The 25406-nt window shown below is 45.0% G+C and overlaps 1 protein-coding gene across 1 annotated transcript in view; it reads left to right on the top strand.

Moving 5' to 3' along the window:
- SEC63 (SEC63 protein translocation regulator) overlaps positions 1-25406 on the top strand; it is a 121253-nt gene that overhangs the window by 25214 nt on the left and 70633 nt on the right. The window contains exons 4-5 of the mRNA XM_075923967.1: positions 6576-6688; positions 12143-12204. Coding sequence (XP_075780082.1) covers positions 6576-6688; positions 12143-12204 — 175 coding nt within the window. The remainder of the gene's footprint in view (positions 1-6575; positions 6689-12142; positions 12205-25406) is intronic.

The following is a 25406-nucleotide window of genomic DNA, read 5'->3' as shown; positions in this document are numbered from 1 at the left end:
CTGTACTGATGCAATCCAGTACAGGAGATCCTTCTTTATTATGAAGTAGGGTCCAGCTCCCTGGGTTTTCCCTTCCTCCGGGACTCCATCTATTTCTGTCACTTCCTTCCTTATGTTGTCATACCTGTGGTCTTGAGCTTGATTCTGTCTGAAATTTTCCCTCCTGGGGCTAATCTATCGGAGTTCTGGGGGACCAGTCTCAGTTGCCTGTGTCTGTTGGGAGGTATTAGAATAAGGTCAGGTTGATTAGCTTACAGGCCTGTAGATTGGATCAGCTGCAGGCCTGATTCCTGACAGTAGGTGCGGGGAGCAGACACACATGTATTCTTATTTACACCATATCACCTAGCCTTTGTCCTTTCATATGGCCTTTTGGGGTATAGAGGAGACTAACCTTATTAAAGGACTGTGGTTTTCTGGTGAATGCAGTGAGTCATCTCCAACCATCTCAGTAACTTCTGCTTTCAGAAGTGATCCTGAACACAAGGTATTTGTTCACTTAGGAGAGGCTCAACAGAAGATCCTCTCTAACAGTACAGACTGTAGGATATAGAGAGAAGGGGTTATGAAGAAAGAATTTCCTTTTCATCTGTGAATTTTCTTTCAAATGCCCTCTATGTCTAATAGTCTGGTCCACTTACAGAGGTTAAACATTGTCCCAGAATTGAAATAATTGGTTTTCTTTGTCCAGTAGCCAAATGCAAATTTTGGCAGTACCTTGTTTTGGTATCCATATGATATGTGTGACTAGAAGTACACAGCTACTTCCCTAGAAAGTTGTCTTGATGGTTACTGAAAATAAGAAACGGTTACTGAAAATAAGAAACGATTGTCATCATTTGTACAGAATTTGTTGAAGACAAGAAGTTTCACTAGTGACATATATACTAAATTGCAAGCTAGTCATCAAAGGTAGAGACAACACCCTTGCTGAACTAAAACAGAGGGGTGTGGTGATCAACCAAGACAGTGCAGCCTACTCTCATGAGGAAGCTGACAACATCTTTGTGCAATAAATTGTGATTGCAAAAGAGAAACAGCTGGAAATATTGGAATACTGGTGGGAATTGGATCATGAATTTGTCTTACTCTTGCGCCATTACCTTGAACAGAGCCTAACATCTTCAGTGAATATGGACCTCCCTCCAGTTAGAGAGCAGTCACAGAGATTGTGCTGCTTCCGGCGAGCTCTAGAAGATTGTACCAGAACTGATAGCTGTCCATGTACACTCAAGCTGGGATATAATAGTTTCCTGTTTTGGTCCCATTAAATGCATTGCATTGAAGATTCTGTGAGATGGATACTCCCTCTCTCTACAATTCCATCAATGCATTATGGGCAGCAAAAATTGGCAAAGCTTTCATGTAAAGGACCAATACTTAGTTCTTGAAAACTGAAACATTTTATAGAAAATGTAAAATGAGCACATCTTCAGGCACATGCTTGGAAAAGTGATTTGGCCCCAAACACACCACCTCTTGATCCAGTGTAGTATGGCTGGATATATGATGCGTTCCAAATCTTTTAAAAAAAAATTGAACCAAGCAATGTTGTGCTTGCTCCCAGCTATTCTGAAGTTGATCAAGTACTCCTGTGAAGGTGACTCACCTTGTAAATCTGAGCTGTGGTTGCAGAAGTGGCAAACCAATGTTATCCATATTTTGTGAATGCCACGGAGGTGAGGAGTGTATGGCAATGACCTGACAAAATCAGCTGTAGCATTAGAAGATGAAAACAGCAGTGATCAGTAGTGACCTTAATGGTTGAGGCTTACCTGTCCCGATTAAGTAGAAGGGGCTGGAACAGCTCCCTGCCTGTTATGGGTAGGGGCTGCTTCAGCCCTGCGGTGCCCTGCTGTGGACAGAGTCTGCTCTGGATGTATGGAGCAGACCCTGTCTGCGGCAGGCTCGGTGGCCCGGGCTCATCACAGGCAGGGGGCCACTCCAGCCTGGCCATTGTGGTGGGGGAGTGGGATCTCCCCACTTTTCAGTTAACCAATTAAACAGGATTTTACTTCCCTATACAATTGTAGTTTGAGTGACAGAGAGCAATAATAATTTCTTATGCTAAAATTATTTGTTGAATATGCTTGAATATTTTCACATTAGAAAGAGTGGTCACTATCAAATGAAAATTGAGGCCTGTAATTTACCCGGTACCCTCTTTATATACTCCTATTATTCTCATGTGTATTATTGGTTGATAATGCAAATATTAAATACAGGTATTTCATATATAAGAACTATGCTGCCTTGATTTTGTATGCCCCATCTCATGCAAACTCTTAGGCTACGTCTAAACTATACCCCTGTCGGCAGAGGGATGTAAATTAGACGTATCAAAAGTGCAAATGAAGCCGGGATTTAACTTTCCCGTGCTTCATTTGCATAATGGCGGTCACCACTTTTTTTTGAAACGGGGCTTTTCGGAAAAAAATGGCAGTTTAGATGGGGCATTTTTGACAAATGCCCTGTTTGGAAAGAATGAGGAGTACAGGATCTTTTGAAACAGGGCATTTCTGTCGAAAATGCCCTGTCTAACCTGCTGTTTTTTTTAAAAACCCCATTTCGAAAAAAAGCAGCATCCTCCATTATGCATTGCAGAGTGGGATATTTAAATCTCAGCTTCATTTGCACTTTCGATACGTCTAATTTACATTCCTCTGCCGACAAAGGGGTGTAGTTTAGATGTAGCCTTACTGATTATGCAAGAGGTATGGAGAGAGAATGATGAAATATCAGTCTTTCAGCATGCTTAAAAATGATAGTGTCATCATCAGGCTGATTCTTAATATATGGTCTTGAGAAATAGCATAAGCAAACAAGTATGAACCCTGAAACAAGATTGACTGCAGTGAACTATCTCCTCTGTTTTCCCTGATTAGAATGGAAAATGCATTTTTGTGTAGAGGAATATTTGTCTGTTTGCTAAATCTCTGTTGGTATATTCAGTTAGTATTTTTCAGCTTTGAGAAAATGTACTGGGGGGGTTCCATGGATGGGCAGAGTTGGCCCTAGACAGGCAGAGAGAAGGAGAGAGAGCCCCCACAGTATTGATTGTTGGACATGAGTATTAGAAAGGAAATTCACGGATAAAAAGGAAATCTTCCTTTTTACAAACCCACAAACAGTTGTTATATTTTGCAGATACGTCGTGGCATTTTTCTTTTCTTAACTGTGATCATTACCATTTGACCTGGCTTGTGTTTCCAGGTCTCTTTCAGGATCATGGTGGACAACAATATTGGCCTTAGATAAGAAGGAAATTCACTTATCTCTTCCTGGAAAATACTCTTCTCATCAGGGTTCTGTATGGTGGCAAAGTTGAAGGAAACACAAGATATGATATTGTTTATGGAGTGTTTTGTCTTCAAGACAGACATGTAGTGCCAGGGACACTGATCACAGACCTGGGTTGAGGAATAATAGACCTGCTCTAGTCATGACAATCAGTATGTCTGATAGGGTTTTTAAATAACTGGGAAGAACATGATTAGCCCTACTCCAGAAGTCAATTTTCCAGCTGTAGTTGGAGCAAGATTTCCTATTTCTTTGTGAGGGGGCAGATTCTCCATTTGTTAGAGTGCTTGCATAGGACTTGGGAGACTTGGGTTTCATTCCCTTCCCTGTGACAGACTTCCTAAGTGACTTACCAAGTTACTTAGCCTCTCTGTGTCTCAATTTCCCATCTGTAAAATGGGGATAGTTGCACTCTGTGCCTCACAGGGGGGTTGAGGATAAATACATCAAAATTGAGATGCTCAAATACTGTGGCAAAGGGGTGTGTGTGCCATAAAAGTACCTTAGATGTAGATATAGGCACTACCCATTGAGTAGGAGATGAAAACCAAGCAGAGGTTGGATTGGAAGAGTGGTATCTGCACTCAGAAGTATCTTACTTATTGAAAATCAATGCAGTGTGGTATTGATTGCACAGGTAACCTTAATTCTGGCACTTTCTACCTATTGAGTATTTTATTTTGTAACCTTAAAATTGTTAATGTTGTTTAAAAAAATTTAGGAAATTGCATATAGTTTGCTTTTACAAAAAAACCCAAAACAGTACCAAGTGTCATATTGACACCTATGTGGGTCATCACTAGGGTTGGAACCTTTAGCCCTACCACACAGGGCTCTGCTAGGTTATCAGCCACCAGCAGTAGAGGGGGATGGGACACTTTGCGAGTGAGTTTGAATGGTGAGACGCAGGAATCTTGGGTTCTGCTTCCAGGATTTTGAGGGAAGTGTGTTGTAGTTATTTTCTGCTCTTTTTTCACAAAGTTTTGACTTGGCAACCCCAGTGTTCTCTTAGTGTGTTTACATGTAATATATGATGGTAGAGCAGCATTGGGCAAAATACAGCCATGGGCTGGATCCAGCTCACCAAATCTTCCGATCTGGCCCACCATGATACTCTGGGCTGCCAGTCTTCGGAGGCCCACTGGGACCCTCAGGCAGGCTCCCTGCCTGTGGTGGACACTAGGGATGTTACATATTGGTTAATTGAATAGACAATTAACCTCATGAATTTTTATTGGTTACTCAACTATTCAGTAGTCCTGGGGGCAGGGCTGGCAGCCAGTGCGCTCCGGCCCCCACTCCCAAGGAGCCCCCAGCAAGTCTACGCTGCTGCCTCTGTATTAGAGACAGCAGCATGGGATGCCAGGTGGGAGCTGGTCTGCCAGGGGATCCAGTTTAAAAACCAGCTCCCCTTGCAGGCCGGCTGCCTGTTGTTCTGCACTGCTGCCTCTGTATGAGGCAGCAGCATGAGGTGGTAGCAGCCCCAGTCTAGGGTGGTGGTCTACGCTTCTGTACCTGGTGCGAGCCGGAACTGAGCCGAGTTGCCTGCCTAGCTCCTAATGCACTTTAAATGCAGGGGGTAGGTCACGGACCCAGCACAAGGCAGGACTGAGCTGGGCTGCTGGCCAGCCTGCTAAAAATTTTGCCGGGGGGGAGGGGGAGGAAAGATGCGTGTAGTCTATAGCAGTAACCTATAAGGTTTTGCTTATCAGTTAATCAACTACATTATTACATCCCTGGTGGTCACACTTCTCTCATAGTGGCCAGCTGCTGGGGCCATGTGAACTTCTGCATTACATGCCCCAAGGGGGGAGGGAGGGTCAATGCACTCTGCCTCTACCGTCAGCACAATTCTTGCAGCTCCTGTTGGCCAGAAACTGGCTAGTGGGAGCTGCTTGGGCTGTGCTTGCAGGCATTTGCAGCACATGGAGCCCTGCTCTTTCCATGGCATGTGCCACGCAGAGACACTCTGGCCCTTGCAGCTAGTCACTTTGAGTGTCGTGTGAGGACATGGCAGCCAGGGAGTCTTCCTGAGGGTCCTGCTAGCTAGCAGTTACCTGGTAAGTGCCTCCTGGCCAGCGCCTACATCTGCACTGCACCCCACCCCCTCCCATATCCCTGCTCCCTACCCAAGGTCACAACCCCCTTCTGCACCCAAATCCTCTGCACCCTGCCCTTGCTCACAACTCTTACCTAGATCCTACACCCCCAACTGCACGCCAATTCTTTACCCTGAGCTTTCTGCACCCAACCTCTATCCCAGACCCTGCACCTCCTACATTGATATAATAAAAAAGTGTGGCCCTTCACCACTTACCAAATTTGTGGAGTGACACCCCTTCAAAATGTATTGCCTACCCCACGTTAGAGATTTTGTATGTCCGGCACATAAGAATGATCCCACTTCCCATTCTGTAGGTATACTGCTATGATAAGCCCATTGTAAAGGGTCTGTGGACCTTAGCATGAAGTACATTTGGAAAATATATTTGTGCTGTCCTGAAACTTCTTTGTGTAGTAAGTTTCACAGGTCTGACACACTCTAGGGGGAAAAAATGGATCATTCAGAACACAGATGGAAATTGTTGTCTAGAAATTTGGGTTTGTTATCATTAGGTGGAATTTACCATGCTTTGTGGGAGGAGATACTGTACTTTTTCCCTCAGTGTGTTAACACAATATATGAGTTAGGAAAAAGAACAGTTTTGAATTATCCAGGCTATGGAAGCTATCTAAACTAGAAGGAATTTCAGGGGGTGATGCATTCTTCTGGTGCCAGGGCCAGTCTGGTTCTTCCTCAAACTACAAACAAGCTGAAGTACCCTTATAGTGACCGGCTGAACTTACTGTCCAGGGATTAGAGATCTTGAGGTAAACATTGAAAGGTGTTTCTTGATCACTACATATGTTCAGAGGAATGTTGGATTTATATCAATTGAAGAAGAAAATCCAGCTTTTTGATGGATGAACAAGATCATTTAGAAATTCCCTTCTAATTGTCAGTCTTCTGAAAATTTTCAGTGTTAAGTTGCAGCATGCTGTTTTTAATTCTGTACGTTTAATGATATTTTGCTTTTATAAAATGGAAATACTTTGAATGCATGTTTTAGTATGATCAAGAAAGCTGTTGGAATAGAATTCCCTACCCTTATGCTGTTTGCAATATATTTCTAAGCCAATCAAAGAAAACATGTTATGGAGAGTACAAACATGGTAGAATATACTTGGGTGTAGTGTTTGATAATACAGTACTAACATGAAGCTTTTCTTTTAAGGGAGCAACTGTATTGGAAATTAAAAAGCAGTATCGTGCACTGTCACTAAAATATCATCCAGATAAAGGAGGAGATGAAGTTATGTTCATGAGGATTGCAAAGGCTTATGCAGCGTAAGTTCCTGGCTATTTCAGCGTAGGAGTTTGGTATGGGCGTGTTGAAAGGAAATCAAAATACAACCTTAGGATATCTTCAGTAACTCTTTGATATCATCTGTGAATATAATTTAATTAAATACATCTTAAAGGTCAGCTGCTTTTAGACTGAAATCTGGCTCATATTAGCCAACTGAATTGTTTCTAGCAGTATATCAGTAAGCTCTAAATTGCTAATTTTGATTGAACTCTGACTTCAGATAGTTACTATGGTAAAATACTTTGTGTGATGTAAAGTTAGATTGTATTGAACACAGTGAGTGCAGTCTTGCTTTAATTTAAATTTCAGAATTGCCACAAAAAGATTGTTTGATAGTCAAGTGTTGTGTTTGAAGCCTCAATGTACTGTTTCTGGCAATAAAGGTAGCCACAACTGAAGAGAAGGAGACATTGTTTCAATTCTTCTGCTTTCACCCACCAATGGAGACCTTTCATTTTGGCCTCTGACTCTTTTTCTTTGGAACATTCTCTCATTACCACCTTTTCCTCTAGTGGCTTAGCTGGCTCCTTAACACCACTGCCTCCACAGGGGTTCATTTTTCAGTTACTGCCAATATTACCACTGGATCCATAAGAAGAATTGCTTCTATTGTATGATTGGGGTGAAACACCCCCCCTTTCCCTGACGATACAAAGCTGTCAAAGAAAGCTCATCATTTTCTCCACCTGCTGATCCAAGGCAATTCCAAGTAGTGTTGGAGAGAATGGCTAATAAATACTGTGTCAAGTGGATGTGTTGTCACTGGAGTAACCTAATTCCTTTGATATTTTCCTACTACAAGTGAGACAGGTCATCCTTATTTCAAGTATCCTAAATCAGATGGAGGATGTTTTGCTGTTTTCCCTTTTCCTTTCTACCAGCTCTCAAGGGAGTTTAGGAGATGTGCCAAGTGAGGAACATGAATTCTTCTACAAGAGAGATCCCTGTGGATGCTCTACTCCAGGTCAAGGTGAATCCCCAGTGCCTTTGATCGGAGATTTTGACAGCCATACCTGTCTGGGCTGGGTACGTGCTCTGCCTGCCTCATGAGCTGTCACTGTTTAAATAGCACATGCACAGCCTGGGCTCCTCAGTTCCTTTTCTACTGTCCCTGGCTAGAGACGGTGCAGCAGTCTTGCTATCTTCCTTTCTTCAACAACCCATTTTCCTCACTTGAACATAATTAATTAGTTGCTAGTTTAGAGTTAGTCAGCCTTCCTGTCATAGAAGAAAAAGGAAAAAAAATCCTTGTTTGCTGAACATGCTGGGTTCTCCATGATTCAAGACATTTCTCTTGCAGAGAAGCCATCCCTGTTTTGGGTGTCCATTCTCAATGTGTTCCCTGTGTGTGGGAGTCCCATGTCCCCCCAAATGCATAGACTGACAGAAGCTGAAAGCACAAACTTTTAAAGACTGGGAGCTGTGCCTGAAGCTCCTGTTGCCTCAGGGCTCTCTCACACCAGCATCCAATCCAGGACAACCTTTCACATCAGCAACACGCAGGAAGACTGCCAAGAGAAGAAGAGCTTCCTCCACTTCACCTGGCAGACATACTCACAGAAAGACGAAGCAGTCAATCTCCTCAGTGCCAACCAGACCGTGACTCAGCAACTACAACACTTCAGGCACCTCTGACACTAACTGTGGGTCGGTGACCATTTCAAATGGTGCCGAGACAAAGGGCTGTCCGTTGACCGCCTCTCGGAGCACAACTGCACTTACTTCAGTAAGCCCAGTGCCAACTACCAGCTCAGTGCTGCCTGCTTATCCTGTAGCAGTGACATACTTTTGATCCTGCTGCTGTTCTTGAAACGTTAATGTTGGCAACATTGCCTTCTCACCCTGTGATGGAGCAGCATACAGCGTTGACCCACCTGGCATGACACAACTCTTAGCTGTCATTGTGTCATCACCAGCTCGCTCGAGCATGGTACTGAGTCCTTACTTTGCACCGGGTCATTCATTGTTGTTTAACACTGCTCAATAGCAGTTTCTCAGTTAGGCTGACCTGATTATATCCCACTCCCCAGGATCTGCCCTTCTAGACATGGACTTTTTATCAGAGCTGTCAGTATCTTGTTTTCAATCTCCCACAACCTCTTCCCACCTATGGAGGGCGGGGGAGAATTGAGGAGGAGGATGAGGACATGGAGGAAAGAGACCTCTCTCCAAACTCTTCCCTGCTAGCATATGGGGACCCACACAAACAAGCCACATCTGTCAGACAATACCTACCATGCCACACTCCCCCTGGATGGGACTGCCTATACCATTCCCTGGACACTGGTTGTACTGGGGCACAGGGCATACTACCTTCCCTCCTCCTCAGAGGCAATCTCACAAACCTCCCCAGCTTATCTGCCCCTCCCCCCAAGGTGGAGCCAGATCTTGCAACTGAACCCATACTTCAGACAGACAAATCTCAGAGGACATCTCACTTGAGTATACTCAGGCACCCTCTTTACCTCAAGAAGCCAAGTTTGCCAACCACATCTACTGACACATTCACTTTCAGGTCCTGCTGCCCGTGTACTCCGGGGCTTTCTCCGTGTCTCCCTGGTCTGCAGACCAGGAAGACACGGAGCAAAGCCGCAGAGGGGCTCGGGCAGCGGGGCAACCCAGGAGTGCCTGGGCTGCTCCGCTGCCGGCTTCCCGGAGGCTTTGCTCCCAGTCTCCCTGGTCTGCTGGCCTCCAGCAGACCAGGGAGACTGGGAGCAAAGCCGCGGAGGACCCAGGCGGCGGGACCGCGGTGCGTCTCGGTCCGCCGCCCGCGTTTTCCTGGTCTGCTTGGGTGGGGGGGGGGGGGCGCAGCTAGTACCCCCTCCCCCAGCAGACTAGGCTTTTCTCCAGAAGCCTGTGGCAGAGAAGCTGGGGCGCTGCCAGTTGGTCCTGCAGCGCCACTCTGGGCGCTACTGGACCAACCCGGCAGCACCCCAGCTGCTCTGCCCCAGGCGTCCTGATTCAGCCACTGCTGGTCAGTTTCAGCAGCGGCTGAATCAGGACGCCTGGGGCAGAGCAGATGGGGTGCTGCTGGGTTGGTCCAGTAGCGCCGCTCTTCGGCGCTACTGGAACAACCCAGCAGCACCCCAGCTGCTCTGCCCCAGGCGTCCCCAAGTCAGCTGCTGCTGAAACTGACCAGCGCTGACTACAGGAAGCCCGAGGCAGAGTTGCTCTGCCCGGGGCTTTCTGGAATCAGCTGCTGATTAGTTTCAGCAGCAGCTGACTTGGGGACGCTTGGGGTTCTTAAGTTGATTCTGTATGTAAGTCAGAACTGGCGGTCAATTTCAGCAGCGGCTGAATCTGGACGCCAGTTCCGACTTACATACAGATTCAACTTAAGAACAAACCTACAGTCCCTATCTTGTACGTAACCCAGGGACTGCCTGTACTAGTCTCAGAAGTACAATTGATTTGCTATACAGCAGTGTTCCCTCTATTTTTTCCATCCATGTGTGGAATACATTTTATGTGCACAGAGGCATGTGCAGATGTGCACCACTAGTACATACACATGCTGTCAGCAGTGGGCACTATGAGTGTTTTGCTAATCGGCTGGAACTCAACTAGTGGACTAGGAGCATGAGCTGGTGCTGGGGGAAGCCAGCTTAAAAGCTCTCCAGCAGTGTCTCCACGTGGGGGAAGGGAGGCAGAGAGCAGCAGGGAAATGGAACGATTGGGGGTTGAAACAGTCCTACTGGTGCCAGTCCTACTTCTGCTCCTCTTCCTTTGAAATGTACAAGAGCCATGGGCAGCTTCTGTACATTTCAAAGGAAGAGAGGCAGGGAACCTGCTGCATCCCTCCCTTTGAAATATACAAGAGCTGTGGTCAGCTCTTGTGCATTTCAAAGAGAAAGCTGCAACAGGATAGTGAGCACCTCCCTTATTGATTGAGTAGTCGATGGAAATTCTGTCGACTACTGAATTAGCTGATTAATCGAAATTTAACATCCCTAGTTACAGTATCACAATCATGACAATGTGGCATGCATGTTCTATGTCAACAGACAAGATGGAGCTTGCCTTCATTCCTTCTGCATGGAGGTTATCAAGCTAAGGGATTGATTATGGTTAGGGTTGCTGCCAACACAGGATCACTATATTTGCTTCATACCTACTGGGCACTCAAAACACCACAGTGGACAAGCGTAGCCATTGTTGCACAATACAGCAGGAGAGCAAATTGGATGATACGGTCCTACACAACATTTTCCAATGCTGGTATTTTCCCCAACTCAATCTATTTGCTACAACACCGAACAAAAAATGCCCCAAGTTCTGCTTCTGAGCAGGCCTGGGACCCCACTCCCAAGGGAATGCCTTCACACTTCCATGGAATGGCACCCTTTGTATGCCTTCCCTCCTATATCCTTACTGAACAGGGCGATACAGAACACCAGAACAGACAAATCACATGTGATCTTAGTAGTACTGACGTGGCCCAGACAACTATGGTATTCCTTTCTGATGGCCGGGCCAGAGCAGTCCATGTCTGCAAGGTGCCCAGGCCTGAGGCGGACAGAACAGCCCCTGTCCATGGTGGGCCCCACAGGACTGGAGCAGCCCCCTGCCCACAGAGCGTGGGAAGCTGCTCCAGCCTCCACCAGTTAACTGGAATTGGTAAACCTTTCACATTCTTATTCTAGAGTATCTATTACCCCTGTGGGCTCCGAGTTCTTTTGGTAATTTTTGCTTATCATGATTTGAAGAATAAATCTCTTCTCTGAACCCACAGTGTTCATGTTCTTTAAGGGTATAATGAATGCTTCTTCACCATCAGAAAGAGCTTCCAGTGTCTTGGTACTTAAATCTTGTCCTGCTAAAGCTGTTGACTGTTGGTTTGAATACCTCTGCTGCTCACAGTTACAGTAGTGTCTCCCAGATTCTGTCTTTTAGGTAGCTAGGTACCTAATCTAATTTCATAAGTCAAACCAACATTTACACTCTGCCTAAAACCTGTTAGGCAGAAAATGCAGACTGTGTGTTTTTGATATAAAATGTCATAATTTGCATTAGTTTAACTGGGCTAGTTCCTTCAAAAGCCTTTTGTTTTAAAGTACATGTAATATCACCATATTTGCATTATTTTGAATCTTTTCTGGTTTGGAGTATTGAATTTATCTTATTTTAGCCAGCATGTATTGCTGTATAGCTATTAAAACTTATACTTTCTCTTCTCTATCTCCTAAGTCATTGAAGATACTACTACAACATTTTATGTCTTTCCAGATCTTAAAATATGAAGATTAAGTTTAGAATTTAGATTGTCTGCTCCTATGTCATAAATTCTGCTACTTTTAGACCATTAAACAAAATCAGCTGTGAAATATATTTAATGGTGCTTGATACTACTTTACAAAAAAATACCCTGTATTAATGATGCAGAGAAATTTACTATACTGTTTACTAATGTATTAACTTTTCTTTATGATTAGTTTAACTGATGAAGAATCTCGAAAAAATTGGGAAGAGTTTGGCAACCCTGATGGGCCACAAGGTAATAATTATATGTGATATAATTTTTATTGTAGTTGCTGTGCCAGAACTTGTGTAGCACCTCAATACAGCTAAGTCACTCATCACTCATTGGATGTAAAATACTTTTTGAAATTTGGCTGAAGGAATTTGTCAATTATCAAAATGTAAAATGTTAGAAAAAGGGTTCTAGGATAGATGGGGAATCCAGAGAGGCTTTGCTAATTCAGACTTGTTTTAATTGGTTTGAGAGACATCTGTCTACCAATTTCAGCAAGAATTACAAGTAATAAAGAGTAGAGAGCATGAGGTGCAAGCAAAAAAACAAGTGGATTTCTTTTAGTTATTTATAAACACTTCAAAAACACTTTCTTTATCAGTATCAGCAAAACAATAAAAAGCACTCCCAAACTTGACACTATTCCACAAAAGATGTGTTGTAAGTCTCTTTCCAGGCATGATCAGAAGCTCAGAGGACTGGGAGTCCTTGTGGTTAGTGCACATATCTCCTGCAGCCTATCCGCTACCCTTTGCCTCAGCTTGTGAACACTTTTTCCATTTGCTCCTCTAGTCTGGAGCATACTTAGCAGCTCGGTGGGGGGAAAGGAGGGTGGGAGGCTACTGGTGCACAGTATTTTAACCTCTTCAGGCCTATTGTATGGGGTGTACACCCCATTCCACAGGCTGTAACAGTATGGCATTCCATTTCGCATAGCATGCTTCAAAGTCTAAAACACCATACTTTCCACATTGCACAAATTATTTGTATATTCTGGAATGTGACTGCAAGGGAAGCCCAGATCAGGTCTAATTTAATATCATCATTGCTTCTACTAGGCATGTTAGCGTGTAGTTGTTTAAACAATTAACCCATCAGCCTGGGGTTATTGATTAATCCAAACAACTACAGCAGTGGTTCCCAAAATTTTTGGCATCATACCCCCTTTTTGATTTTTGAGAAATCCTCATCCCCCCCCCCAATAGCAGCAAAATTTGTTGAGCCAAAAAAAGGTTGCCCTTTAAGAGCAGAGCAGGCATTGCCCTTTTAAGGTGGCCATTTTGGAGTCTGCCCAGGGTGCTCCATCCTCCCCTGAATGTTTTTACCGGATGGGCCCTCTTTCTTGAAGGAAGGGGAGTATTGATGGGGGGGGGGGAGGGGAAGGAGAGAGGGCTGGGTTGCCTTGCGTCCCTTCCCCCCGAAATTTCTTCACCCCCCTCCCCCATGGAGGCACAGGAACCTATAAACTACAGGCAAACTCCCCCTCCCCTCCCTGCCTGTATCAGAAGCAGCAAAGGGAGGTGGCTCCCCATGTGTGCTGGTTCCCATGGAAGTTCCTCCCCTGCCTCCCACAGGGGCTGCCCTCCCACAGGGGCTGCTGCCTCCCTGCAGATAGGCAGCACTGGGCTGCAGTGGCCACTGTCCCTAGGGGAACCAAGCTGCCCGCAGACAGAGGCTGCTCTAGCATACCACGGAGCAACCCCTGTCTGTGGCAAGCCCAGACCTACTGTGGATGGAGGCTGCTCTGCAGCACGGTGGCACTGATACAGAGGCAGCAATCTTTTTGTGCTCTTTTTGGCTTGCTTACCCATGCAGACAACATAGCAGTGCGAGCATGGAGCTTGTGCATCCTGTTGTGAATCAAGGCACTGTGATGCTGATGTTAATCTTTGTGCGCCTAATGGTGGAGTATGCTGAGAGCATATGCACGGCACTCCAGGAAGAGGATGAATCGTGGAATGCCATGAGTTGTGTGAATTGAAATGGCTACCAGCATTTGATCCTCTGGAAACAGTGGAATGCTGGTTCTGGTGCTGGCAGACAAGCACAGACTGGTGGGACCACATAGTGATGCAAGCATGGGATGATCAGTAGCGGCTTCAAAACTTCAGAATGTGCAAGGCCACTTTCATAGACTGATGTTGTAAATGTAGCAGTCGATACCATTCTGCTACATTTACTCTTCTGGGAAATGTGGATGCAACTGTGGAGGGCTTTTCTGCAATGGGGTTCCCTAACTGTGGGTGTGTCTAGACTACATGCCTCCTTCGACGGAGGCATGTAGATTAGCCAGATCGGAAGAGGGAAATGAAGCCGCGATTAAAATAATCGCGGCTTCATTTAAATTTAAATGGCTGCCCCGATCTGCCGATCAGCTGTTTGTCGGCAGATCAGGGCAGTCTGGACGCGACGCGCCGACAAAGAAGCCTTTCTTCATCGGCACAGGTAAGCCTCGTGAAACCAGGTTTACCTGTGCTGATGAAGAAAGGCTTCTTTGTCGGCGCATCGCGTCCAGACTGCCCCGATCTGCCGACAAACAGCTGATCGGCAGATCGGGGCAGCCATTTAAATTTAAATGGAGCCGCGATTATTTTAATCGCGGCTTCATTTCCCTCTTCCGATCTGGCTAATCTACATGCCTCCGTCGAAGGAGGCATGTAGTCTAGACACACCCCAAGGTGGGATGATTCACGGAACACACATGCCCATCTTGGCTCTTGACGACCTTGTCAGTGCATACATAAACTGCACAGGGTTCTTCTTGATGGTGCTGCGGCACTGGTGAATTACAAGGGCCATTTCCCAGACATCAGTGTGGTGTGGTTAGAAAAGATGAATGATGCATGCATCTTTTAGAACATTTGCCTCTTAGAAATCTGCAAACTGGAACTTTTTTTCGCAGTCTGGAACTTTAGAATCATAGAGGTGGAAATGCCAATAGTGATCCTTGGCAACCCAGACTACCCCTTGCTCCCGTGGCTCATGAAGCCATACAAACGCAGCCAGGACTGCAAGAAGGAGCAGTTCAACTACAGGCTGAGCCAGTGCAGAATGGTGGATTAATCTGCTTTTGGGCACTTAAAGGGAAGGTTTAGGAGTCTACTGACAAGGTTAGACCTCAGCAAAGGCAACATTTCCTTTGTGGTGGAAGCAGCCTGCTGTGTGCCCCATAATATTTGTGAGAGCAATGGGGAAAGTTATGTGGCAGAGTAGGAAGAGCACCTAACCAGTGAATTTGAGCAGACAGATACCAGGGCAATAAAGAGACCACAGTGCAAATCAGAGAGGTTTTGAAAGAAAATTTTATGAATGACCTGTTTTGAGAGTCATTCAAGTTGCTCTCAGTGAGCTGCCCCTGCATTCGGTGTGTTTGCCTGTAATACTCCGTCTCCCTCTCCCACTCTGCAGTACAAGCAATATAGAGGCTGTTCAGAAATCATGCATTTTTATGTAGGGAGCACAGCAGGGACTAAAAAGGAGTCGATGGTAGGACCCTCGGGGAAAGGGGAGGTATCAGAAATGTGAGGAAGACATGCTTTGTGTTGCCCTGGAGGTTGTGTGTGAGGCTGCCTTTGAGTTTCTCCCTCTTTGAGTCTTAGAGCCCCTGGGGAGGAGGCTACAGAACTGGGTAAGGAGGAAAAATTGTTCTGCAAGGGGTGAGCTGGAGCCTGTCCAGGTACATGTTTTGGAAAGCTGCCATGCGCTCCATCAGACATCGGGGTAACCACACATTCTGCTGCTTCACTTGCAGTTCCTGCATGCTCTCCTTTCCTGATGCTCCACTTGCACCTCCCCTATTCAGTAACACACTCCCTGTCCAAATGGGCAAAATACATCAGTTCCTTGAACATGTCTTTCCTTGTCCATTTTTGCTTTTGGACTTGTGCAAGCTGGACAGCTGGTGGGGCACACATTATAGGAGATACATTGTGGAGCCTAAAACCTACTCTGTTAATGGTATTCTGAGGGGGGACCCAACCAGTATCCCAGCACTATCTGTAGGTACCTCCCAAGCGACTTTTCAGGCAGCCTGGGGTGCCAACAAAAAGAAAATTGTAGATGAGGAGAACATGCAGCAGGCAAGTGGAGGATCATTCTCCCTGACAGCCAGGACCTTTTCCAAACTTTGGAGCCAGTCTCTTCCTGGGACGTATTGTTGCTGGATCCTCATGGAGGAGAAGGCGTCTCTGGTGAGTGCACATTTGTAATCACATTAGAGTGGTTAAATGTAACTGGATTTAATGTTTGCTCTTCCCTGAACAATTGGGATACCGTAGAAGCCAGTCTAGCTTACATGGAGGGTGCTCCCCTGAAAAGTTTGTGTACGTACCTGTACATGAACTGGGAATCCTCCCTGCATATCTACAAAGCTCTCATGAAGGTACTCTGCAATCCTCTCAGAATGTTCCTGGGAGAATAAGGAATTAGGATGCCTTATTCCATCCTTCACTGTAGGACACCTTCCCATGCCAAGCTTGAAGTAAGTGATCTGGCATAATTGCAAGCACAAAACAAAGCAGTGTAAGATCCTTGTCCCGGGCCACATTCATGCAGCAGCAGCTCGCTATCATATTCTCTGATTTGGAGAAGACTGATATTGTGTATGGTAACCTGGATGAAATGGGGGAAGTTTTGTAAGTGATAGTACTTAGACAATCTGCCTGTTTGCTGATCCCCAACAAATTATAATCCTAGGTGTGTTGCCTTATTTGTGATTGGCTTGAAGGGATCATTGCAGAAAACAGCCATGCTGTGCAGGAGGAGCAGTATTTAAAACTCACTACACACATCTCTGTCCCTCCACCTCAAATCTGCAGTTCTTCCCCACTTTTGCAAATGCAAATACATGAACAAACCATTCAGAGGGCTGTAGTTTGCAAGCATCTTTCCCATATTTTTCAAGCAGAAGCAAGACCTCTCTTAACAGGGTGCTTACCATGCCTGCCAGTAAACTGAGTTCTGCTTCCCAGTGCTCTGTTGTGTGTTAAACGCAAAATTCAGCCTTTTACCTAACATGAGGTTTGTTTTGTGAACTGCGTAATTCACTGTAAAAGAGCTAACATTCTGTTTTTAACATTGTATCTTCTGTAAACTCCATCCTTGTTCATTTTCCCCCCATGCAGCTGGAGACCTGTCTGTGGCATCTGCCTCTGTTCTAGCAGTGAAGCTATCGCACATTAGAAGGCCAAATAAAGAAGTACACATGGTGATATATTTAATGAGCTCATGCAACCCACCTGCACTGATTGAGTTCATCTCAATGCATGGAGGTGCACACTGTTAAGGGTAATATGCAGTGAAAGCATGCAAGGAATATGAGTGTAACGTGCAGGACAAGTATTGAGCCTTATAGAGGACCAAACAGATTTGATGAGGCATCTGGCAGAGGTTCAGTAAAGTCAGTTAGACTTCAGAAATCTCTCTGCACTCATTGATAAACCATCTGCCCATGTCACCAAGTTACATATCTTCCTCTCCTTAGAATGTGGAGAGGGAGAAGGGAGGAGGAAGCTTCAGGATGCCTTTCACTCAACTCTAGAGGTTATCTCAGGAAGCAGAAGGCTGTCTGATCCATACACAGGGCAATTATAATTAGCCATGTGACTTTGTACTCTTCTTCCCCACTCTCCCATGTTATCAGACCCTTGTTACATCCACGATTCCTTTTCTACTCAGTGAAACCCATGTTCACTGTGTAGCCTAAATAATAATGCATGAATTCAGAAGAATAGGATCTTGATTCATGGTGCCAACAGTGGTTGGGGAGGGAGAATAGGTTTATAGAGCAGTACATGTACAACTGGACAACTAGGTAACAAGCAACACGCATACCTGAGACATCATTGGGTGTATGGCTTCATGAGCTTTGTGAGCAATGGGTAAGTTGGGTCTTCAAGAATAATTATTGACATTTCAATGTCACCAAAGGTAATTTTCTGATTTGGGAAGAAAGTTCCATCTTGCATCTTTCTAAACACTGGAGTTCCTAAAGATGCATGCATTGTGCATCTTTCTCAGCCATCCTATGCTGATGTTGGTGAAATGGCCCTTATGCACTTGAAACCCCATTGAGAAGTATCCCTTGTGGCTTATGTACTCTTTGATGAGGGATATGCTCTACCCCAGTTAGTGAATGCCACTGTGGCAAAGAACTATGGTCTGCACATTTCCCACAATAACTTTCTTGTGTAACTGAAGGGTATTGATTGTCTTGGCTAGTTGGATCATAACAGCTTCTACTGTAGATTTACTCATGCTGAATTAATTCCCGACTGATTGGTAGCAGTCTGGCATTGCAAGCTTCCCCAGGGTTATTACCACTCGCTTCAGCTGTGAGAGTGAATTCCTTTTTGGGATTGCTGTGCTTCAGCGTGTGGGGGGAGGAGGAAAGCAATTTGCAAGGTTAAAGTGGCCTTATACATGCAGAATTTTTTAGCCAGTGGTCCTCATCTCATACCTGCATAACTTTCAGCCCCACTAGTTTGTGATGCTTTTCCCTGGAGCAGAATCCGTGTTCCACTGTATCAAGATGTCTGACTGCTGCAAGTATATGCCATTTGCGTCTTTCACTGGATTCCTGCACATCTGTGTGCGTGGCTTCCTCATATTTTTCTTCATGCGGGCAGCTCCTGACAGGACTCTGGACAACATAATAAGCAAGGTGTTTGCAATGCTTGCAATAGCAGTGTTCACTAAGCGGGGCCCTTGCTTTCTGTGTTGTGGAGCCTGCTTGGCTAACCCAGGAAAAAAAGTATGCGAAATTATTATTTTCTGTTGCTTTCAAGATGGGAGGAAGAGAGGTAAGTGTATCATGGGAGACTGATAACATGTGCCCAACTGATGCAACAATGTTTGTCCCATCACGCATTGGGAACCTAACCCAGAATTCAAATGGGCATCAAGAATTGTGGCTACTCACAGTTCATCACTCTAAGTCAGTGATAGCCATAGTGGTGGAGACTCGGTCTGCCGACCAAATGTACATGGGGAGGATAATGCATCTTAGACTTATACACTCCGATGTTAAAAGTCGACTTAAATAAATTTGACCTAATTTCATAGTGTAGATATACCCTCAGTTTTAGCCATTTACACCAAAAGACTTTCCTATACTTACCAAGTAACATGTGTTTAGCTGCAGGCAAGTGGCTTATCTGGGTGTGTGATTCTGGCCTTGATTGAGAGCTCTTGGGTTATGCCTTGATCAGATACTTAGTGAGTGATAATGAGCAATATCTCCTAACTCAGTGACTACAAGAAAACTAAATAACTGATGCATAGCAATGAGTCGTCTCAAGAACATAACCTCTGCACCGCAATTAGCAGATGTGAGGTTGTTTGAGAAAACATTGGCCCAAAGGAGTGGGGGAAATAGCTGAATGTGTAGAAGTTACATCCCTCGCTATCATAATCAGCCTAGTAATCCATTGGTCACTACTGACACAAAAGGTATTCAAGGAGGAGGATTGTAGAAGAGGCTCTATTTGGATGGAGTTAGGGGTTTGCTATAGACCCCCGGATAAGAGTTGAATATAGACATAGTTTATTGGAGAAAACTATTTTGGGGATTTGTGCCTTAATTGGAGACTGTAACTCCTCCTTCGAGTTCTTGTTCATTTCAGTTCCATCAGGTGTGTGCACGCTCTGTGCGCGGACATCAGAAACTTTTCCTCTAGCAGCATCCATCAGGTCATCTGGGGAGCTCCCTGCAGTGGCGCCAGTATGGTTTTGACCTTACTGCTCCTCAATTCCTTCTTACCATTCATGGTGGAGTTAGAACATTGTTTCCTTAGGGTATGCCTGCACTTGCTCTCTATCTCGAGTTAGGGATGCATATGTAGCCGACCGAAATTGCTAATGAAGCAGGGATTTAAATATCCCACACTTCATTAGCATAACCATGCCCGCGCACTATTCCGATCACTAGCTGATTTGATTCAGGAAGTGTGCTCTGGGCCGCATTAGTTCGAATCAAACTCCTTGGTTTGAACTAATGTTACTCCTCAAAAAATTTCTTGCTATCATCAGTGGACTTCCTGGCATATATACCTATCCAGGATAGCTTTAGAGCGGCAATGTGATCATTGGTCCATATGTTCACGTCTATTACACCCTCATGCAGCAAGCTAGAGATGATGGTTTTGGCAGGGTCTTACTTAAATCCACAAGACTGTGAATTCCTGCCTGCCTTTGTGTGGTACTTGGAGTCGCCTAATGTGGGATTGGTTTGAGTAGTCACTCGGAAGAAATGCCGGTTGTCTTTTGTAACCGATGTCCTTTGAGATGTGCTGCTTATGTCCATTCCATGACTTGCCCTCCTTCTCCACTGTAGAAGTTTCCAGCAATAAGGAGCCTGAGAGTGGGGGAGCGCTCAGCTCCTCTTATATTGCACAATCGTGGCACCATTCCAAGGTCATTGGAGTCACTCCCCTAAAGATGATGCTAAAGGAACACTTCTGATGCCTGTGCATGTGATGAGCATGTGTATCTAATTTGGAATCTAAATAACCTTGGCTTGAGTGATCACAAGTAGGAATGTTAAATTTCAATTAGTCAATAAGTAGGGTGCTCACTATCCCTACTGTGCCTCTGCTTTGGAATTGTAGTAAGAGCTGTAGCAGGTGGCTCTTACTACATTTCAAAGGCTGGCACGAGTGGGGACTGCTTCAGTCCCCACTCACGCTGGGTGACCCCCATCTGTTCCATACAGCGGAGATGGTGTTGGGGGAAACCGGATTTTAAGCTGGCTTCCCCCAGGACCGGCTCCTTTCCCCTCCCATCCCCCTTGCTACCTCTGTTATAGATGCGAGTACTCTTTTACATTCCTAAACATAAGTTGGTTGTTTAATTCTGGGATGGGGAACCTTTTTTGGGTGAGACCTTCAGAGACCTGCCCCCTCCCCTCTGACTGAGAATCACAAACACATTCACCTTGCACACCAGAGTCTGGAGGGCCCAGGCTTGTAGACTGTGTGCTCCAGCCCCATGGTGGGGAGTGGGGAGGGTGGGGGCTGGAGTGCCAGCGTGGGCTATCCAATGCTGGGGGGCAGCCCTGAGCCTCGGGAGCTAGATCCAGGCTATATGGGTGCCGCATTGGGCCCCCGTGCTTAAGATTCCCACCCCTGGCTTAAATGGAAGAATAATCAAAACCAGATCGACTGTTTTTATTTCAAAAGAGCAGACTTTGGGAAACAAAGGGAATTATTAAAGACATCAATTGGACTAACATGCTCAAGGACTTAAATGTGGAGGAAGCTTGGAATTTAATAAAACCTGTCTGAAATAAGCATCTGAAGAAAGGGGAGACCACTTGCAGTCGTAGCTGAATGGATTATTCCTCGTAACTTTTGAGGTGGTTATCAGAGAGCCTATTGGGAGTGAAACGAGGTTCATCAACAAAATTAGTTACATTGCACAGGTTAAATGTAGGAATAAAGTGCATATTGCTAAGTCAGGCTGAATTGGTTGTTGCTAATAAAATGTTTTGGTTACATAAAAAGAGAATAAGGAAGGATGAGGTTGGGCTACTCACTACATGGTGCTGATGGAAAGAGATTAAAGATAATTTAGGAATGGCCTAACTAAATGAATACTTTGCCTCATCTAATGGGGCTGACAGCTCCTGGGCAAGTGAGGATGGGGGCAGCTCTTTGATCCTGAAAGGCTCAAGGCCTCAGGTGGAAGGAGCTTGCATTGGGGGTAGCCAGCCCTCAGCGGCATCCAAAAAGCACCAGGCCCTCCCCCCCTCACCTTAGCACTACCTGGAGCACTAAGTCCTTTTGAATTGCTGTGCTCTGTGGCAGCTGTCCCCTTTGTCCCCTCATTAGTGGGCCTGGCCTCAGCTTTTAATAAAGATGTTAATATGGAATATGTGCATGAAAGCAGTATGGCTGATGGAAGTGAGTGTTCAGAAATTGAAATGATCACATCTGAAGTAGAAGAAAAACACAAAGCATTTGATGTGATCAAGTCAGGAGCACTGATAATTGCCATTCCAGAATACTGAAAGAACTGGCACGTGAGATTTGTTAAAGTGGTAGCAGGGATATGTAGCTAATCCTGGCTATTGGGCTGTAGTATCATATGAGTGGAGAACAAATAATATACCTATATTTTAAGAATGAAGGAGCAAGTGAAACGAGTGTGACTCTTGACCTCCATATTTTTATAGATGTGTGTGTTTGAATATACGTATGCATACATCAAAAAACCTTTTTTGCATAAAGCTTAAGTGATCTGTTGTATAAAAGCCTTTGATCCCCTGCATGTGCATATTTTGTTTGCATCTATCATTCTTGTATGTGAAGTTAAAATACTAAATTTAAACCTGCTTATTAACTCAGAATTTCTACTGAGAGTCATTATTAGTGCTTAAGGGCTTGGTGCTCACTGGGCTGGATTAATAAATTAATCTTTTTTTCCTGTAAATTCAAACTCTGGTTGGTCCTACAAATCTATGTGATCATGTCACCTGGTGCTGGAATCCATCTTGAATCTGGTATTTTTCTATGGAGAGTTAAAGGATTTCCGCTGTGGGGAAATTAAGTTTAAGGAATAGGAAGCAATCAGTGGGGTCTTCAGTTGGCTTTTGAAAACTGCCTTTCCACCTCAAGATAATATTCAAGAAACTGTTAGACCTAGGCCAGAGGAAAGATCAGCACTGAATTTAAGGAATTTATTTGAAACAAGCAAAAGGGCGAGAGAAATATTTGTAACAATCTCTCATTATATTTGGCTTAATTGGCATGTTTTGTTTGTTTTGGTTTAGTGACGTACTTTGATCTGTATGTTTTAATTTGCAATCACTTAAATCTTGCTTTTATACTCCATAAAAATGCTTTTGTTTATTATCAAGCTTAGCGTAAAAGAAAGGTTACTTATCTCGTAACTGTGATTCTTCGAGATATGTTGCTCATGTCCATTCCAATATAGGTGTGTTCATGCAGCTTGCGTGCGCCGTCAGAAGTTTTTCCCTCAGCAGTATCCTTAGGATCAGCAGGGAGCCCCCTGGAATGGCGCTGGTATACTGGCCCATATATACCCCTGCTGGCCCCCTCACCCAGTCAGTTCCTTCTTACCGGCATACTCCGGATAAAGGGTGGTGGGCAGGGATTTGGAATGGACATGAGCAACACATCTCGAAGAATCTCAGTTACGGGGTAAGTAACCGTTCTTTCTTCTTCGAGTGATTGCTCATGTGCATTCCAATATAGGTGACTCCAAACCTAAGGAGGATGGCTGACCGATGAAACTATAGAGGAATTGAGGGACCACCCTACCCAGGGCAGTGTCCCCTCTGGCCTGATGCGACAGTGCATAGTAGTTGGCAAATGTATGGACGGAGGACCATATGGCAGCTCTGCAGATGTCCAGGTTGGGAATCTGCGCTACGAAAGCTATGGAGGCAGCCACCACCCTTGTGGAGTGGGCTCTAAGTGGCGGAGCCAAAATGCTTGCCCACTGAAGGGCGCACGGAGGGCGTGTGCCTAGGCGGGGGCCGACCCCTGTTAGGCCGCCTCTTCTTCTGAGGCGCCGGTGATTGAGAGTGGTGCCGGGGCCTCTGCGGTGCCGGAGAGGTACGGTGCATGGAACTGTTGTGCACCGAGGCCGGTGCTGGTCGGAGAGCCGCTTCCGTGAGGAGGATCTTAAGGTGCGATTCCCTCTCACATTTGGCTTGAAGGCCTTACAGATTTTACAGGCTTCTGTAAGGTGTGATTCTCCCAGACACTTTAAGCATGATGAGTGTGGGTCACTGCACGGCATAGGCCTATTGCACTTTTTGCAGGGCTTAAAGCCTTGTGGGTGGACATGCCCTGCTGCGGGCACGTGGCACACCGCGTCAGGAAGCAATCAACAGAAAACAACAAAAAAGTCTTTAACTTAAATTGCAGACACTTAGCTGAAGATTAACTAAAGATTGAAAAAGAACAATGAAGACAACGATTACTTTGAGGAGCTGAGCGCTGTTCCAACAACTGTCACGGTGGTAAGAAGGAACTGAGTGGATGAGGGGGCTAGCAGGGGTATATATATGGGCTGGTATACCGTTGCCACTCTAGGGGGCTCCCTGTTGGCCCTAAGGCTATTGCTGAGGGGAAAACTTCCGATGGCGTGTGCACACCGCACGCACACACTTATATTGGAATGCACATGAGCAATCACTCGAAGAATAATTGTTACCTGGAGGGAAGCCATAACTGTATATCTCTCTCTTTCATTGATAAAATGAGCAAACGTCTTTATGAGCTTTTTCTGTGTAAAACTTTTATACAGAGTCAGATGGATATATTTGGGAATTTGGTGCCTTTTGACAGCTGTGTCTTGGGTGTTGGCAAGTCCCTATAGCGGAGTCCTCCCAGAGCTGACCTGGTTCAGCATCTGTGTTGGTCTGTTTGGGGGGCTGTTACCTCAAATCGGTGCCTTTGCTGTGGGGAAACGAGCTTCTGGCCCAGTAGGACAGGGTGGTGGGGTGCCCCACAGGGAGCTGTAGGCTGGCTCAATGGTATGATCAGTACACCGGGTGACAGCCCAAAGGGGACATCTTATCCAATCCATCCACTGGGCAGTTTCAGACGTCTTAGTCTGACCTAAGAAGAATATAAGGCTTTAGAATAAATTATGAAGGAAAGAATAATTAAATTCACTGAGATATATGGTAAAGGCAATGTAATGCCGCTTGGGATTACCAAAGGTTCATCAGCAGAAGCTTACCTGATTTCCTTCTGAGGGGAAAATATTTACCTTTTTTAGATCGAGAAAGTGCAGTGGAGTTAATATACTTGTGCTTCAGTGAAGCATTTGACATAGTACCACACCAGAATTAAATTAGGTAACATGGGAAAGCATATGAGAATTGTTAAGTAGATAAGAAAGTGGTTTAAGAAATGAGGGCAATGGATTGTGCTTGAAGGTGATTTATTTGGTTGAAGGAAAGTTTCTAGTGGAGTCCCCCAGGGATCTGTATTGGGACTAATCTGGTATAGTATTTTTATTAATGATTTTTGGCACAAAAACAGAATATTCTAATAAAAATTGCTGATACTCTACAAAGTTGAGGCATCAAAAGAGAAGATGGTTGGAATAGTAGACAGAAAGGTTTGAGCTTAATGACTGGAGTTACAGAAATGCCGTTGTATAAGGGACTGGTGAAGACCTTATTTTGGAATTCTATGTATAATTCTCATCCCACATGTTGTAGAAAAATGTATTTAAAATGGAACAGGTGCAGAAAATGCTACTATGATGATCTGGGGAATGGAGACCTCTTAGGAGAGGAGAATGGAGATTAAGTAATTTAACTTGTTCTTTTCCTATTTTAATTTCTGAATTTACCTCTTTTTTTCACTGACATTTGCTACTTTAGGTGTCCAATCACCACCAACCTTCTTGGTGGAAAACCAAAACAAAGAAATCATTAAGCACCTCTGCCCTTTCCACATTTTCTG

The sequence above is a fragment of the Pelodiscus sinensis genome, chromosome 3, assembly GCF_049634645.1.
Source record: "Pelodiscus sinensis isolate JC-2024 chromosome 3, ASM4963464v1, whole genome shotgun sequence".
NCBI lineage: Eukaryota > Metazoa > Chordata > Testudines > Trionychidae > Pelodiscus > Pelodiscus sinensis.
Note: the sequence above shows the minus strand (reverse complement) of the source record. Positions and strands in the feature narration are given on the sequence as shown.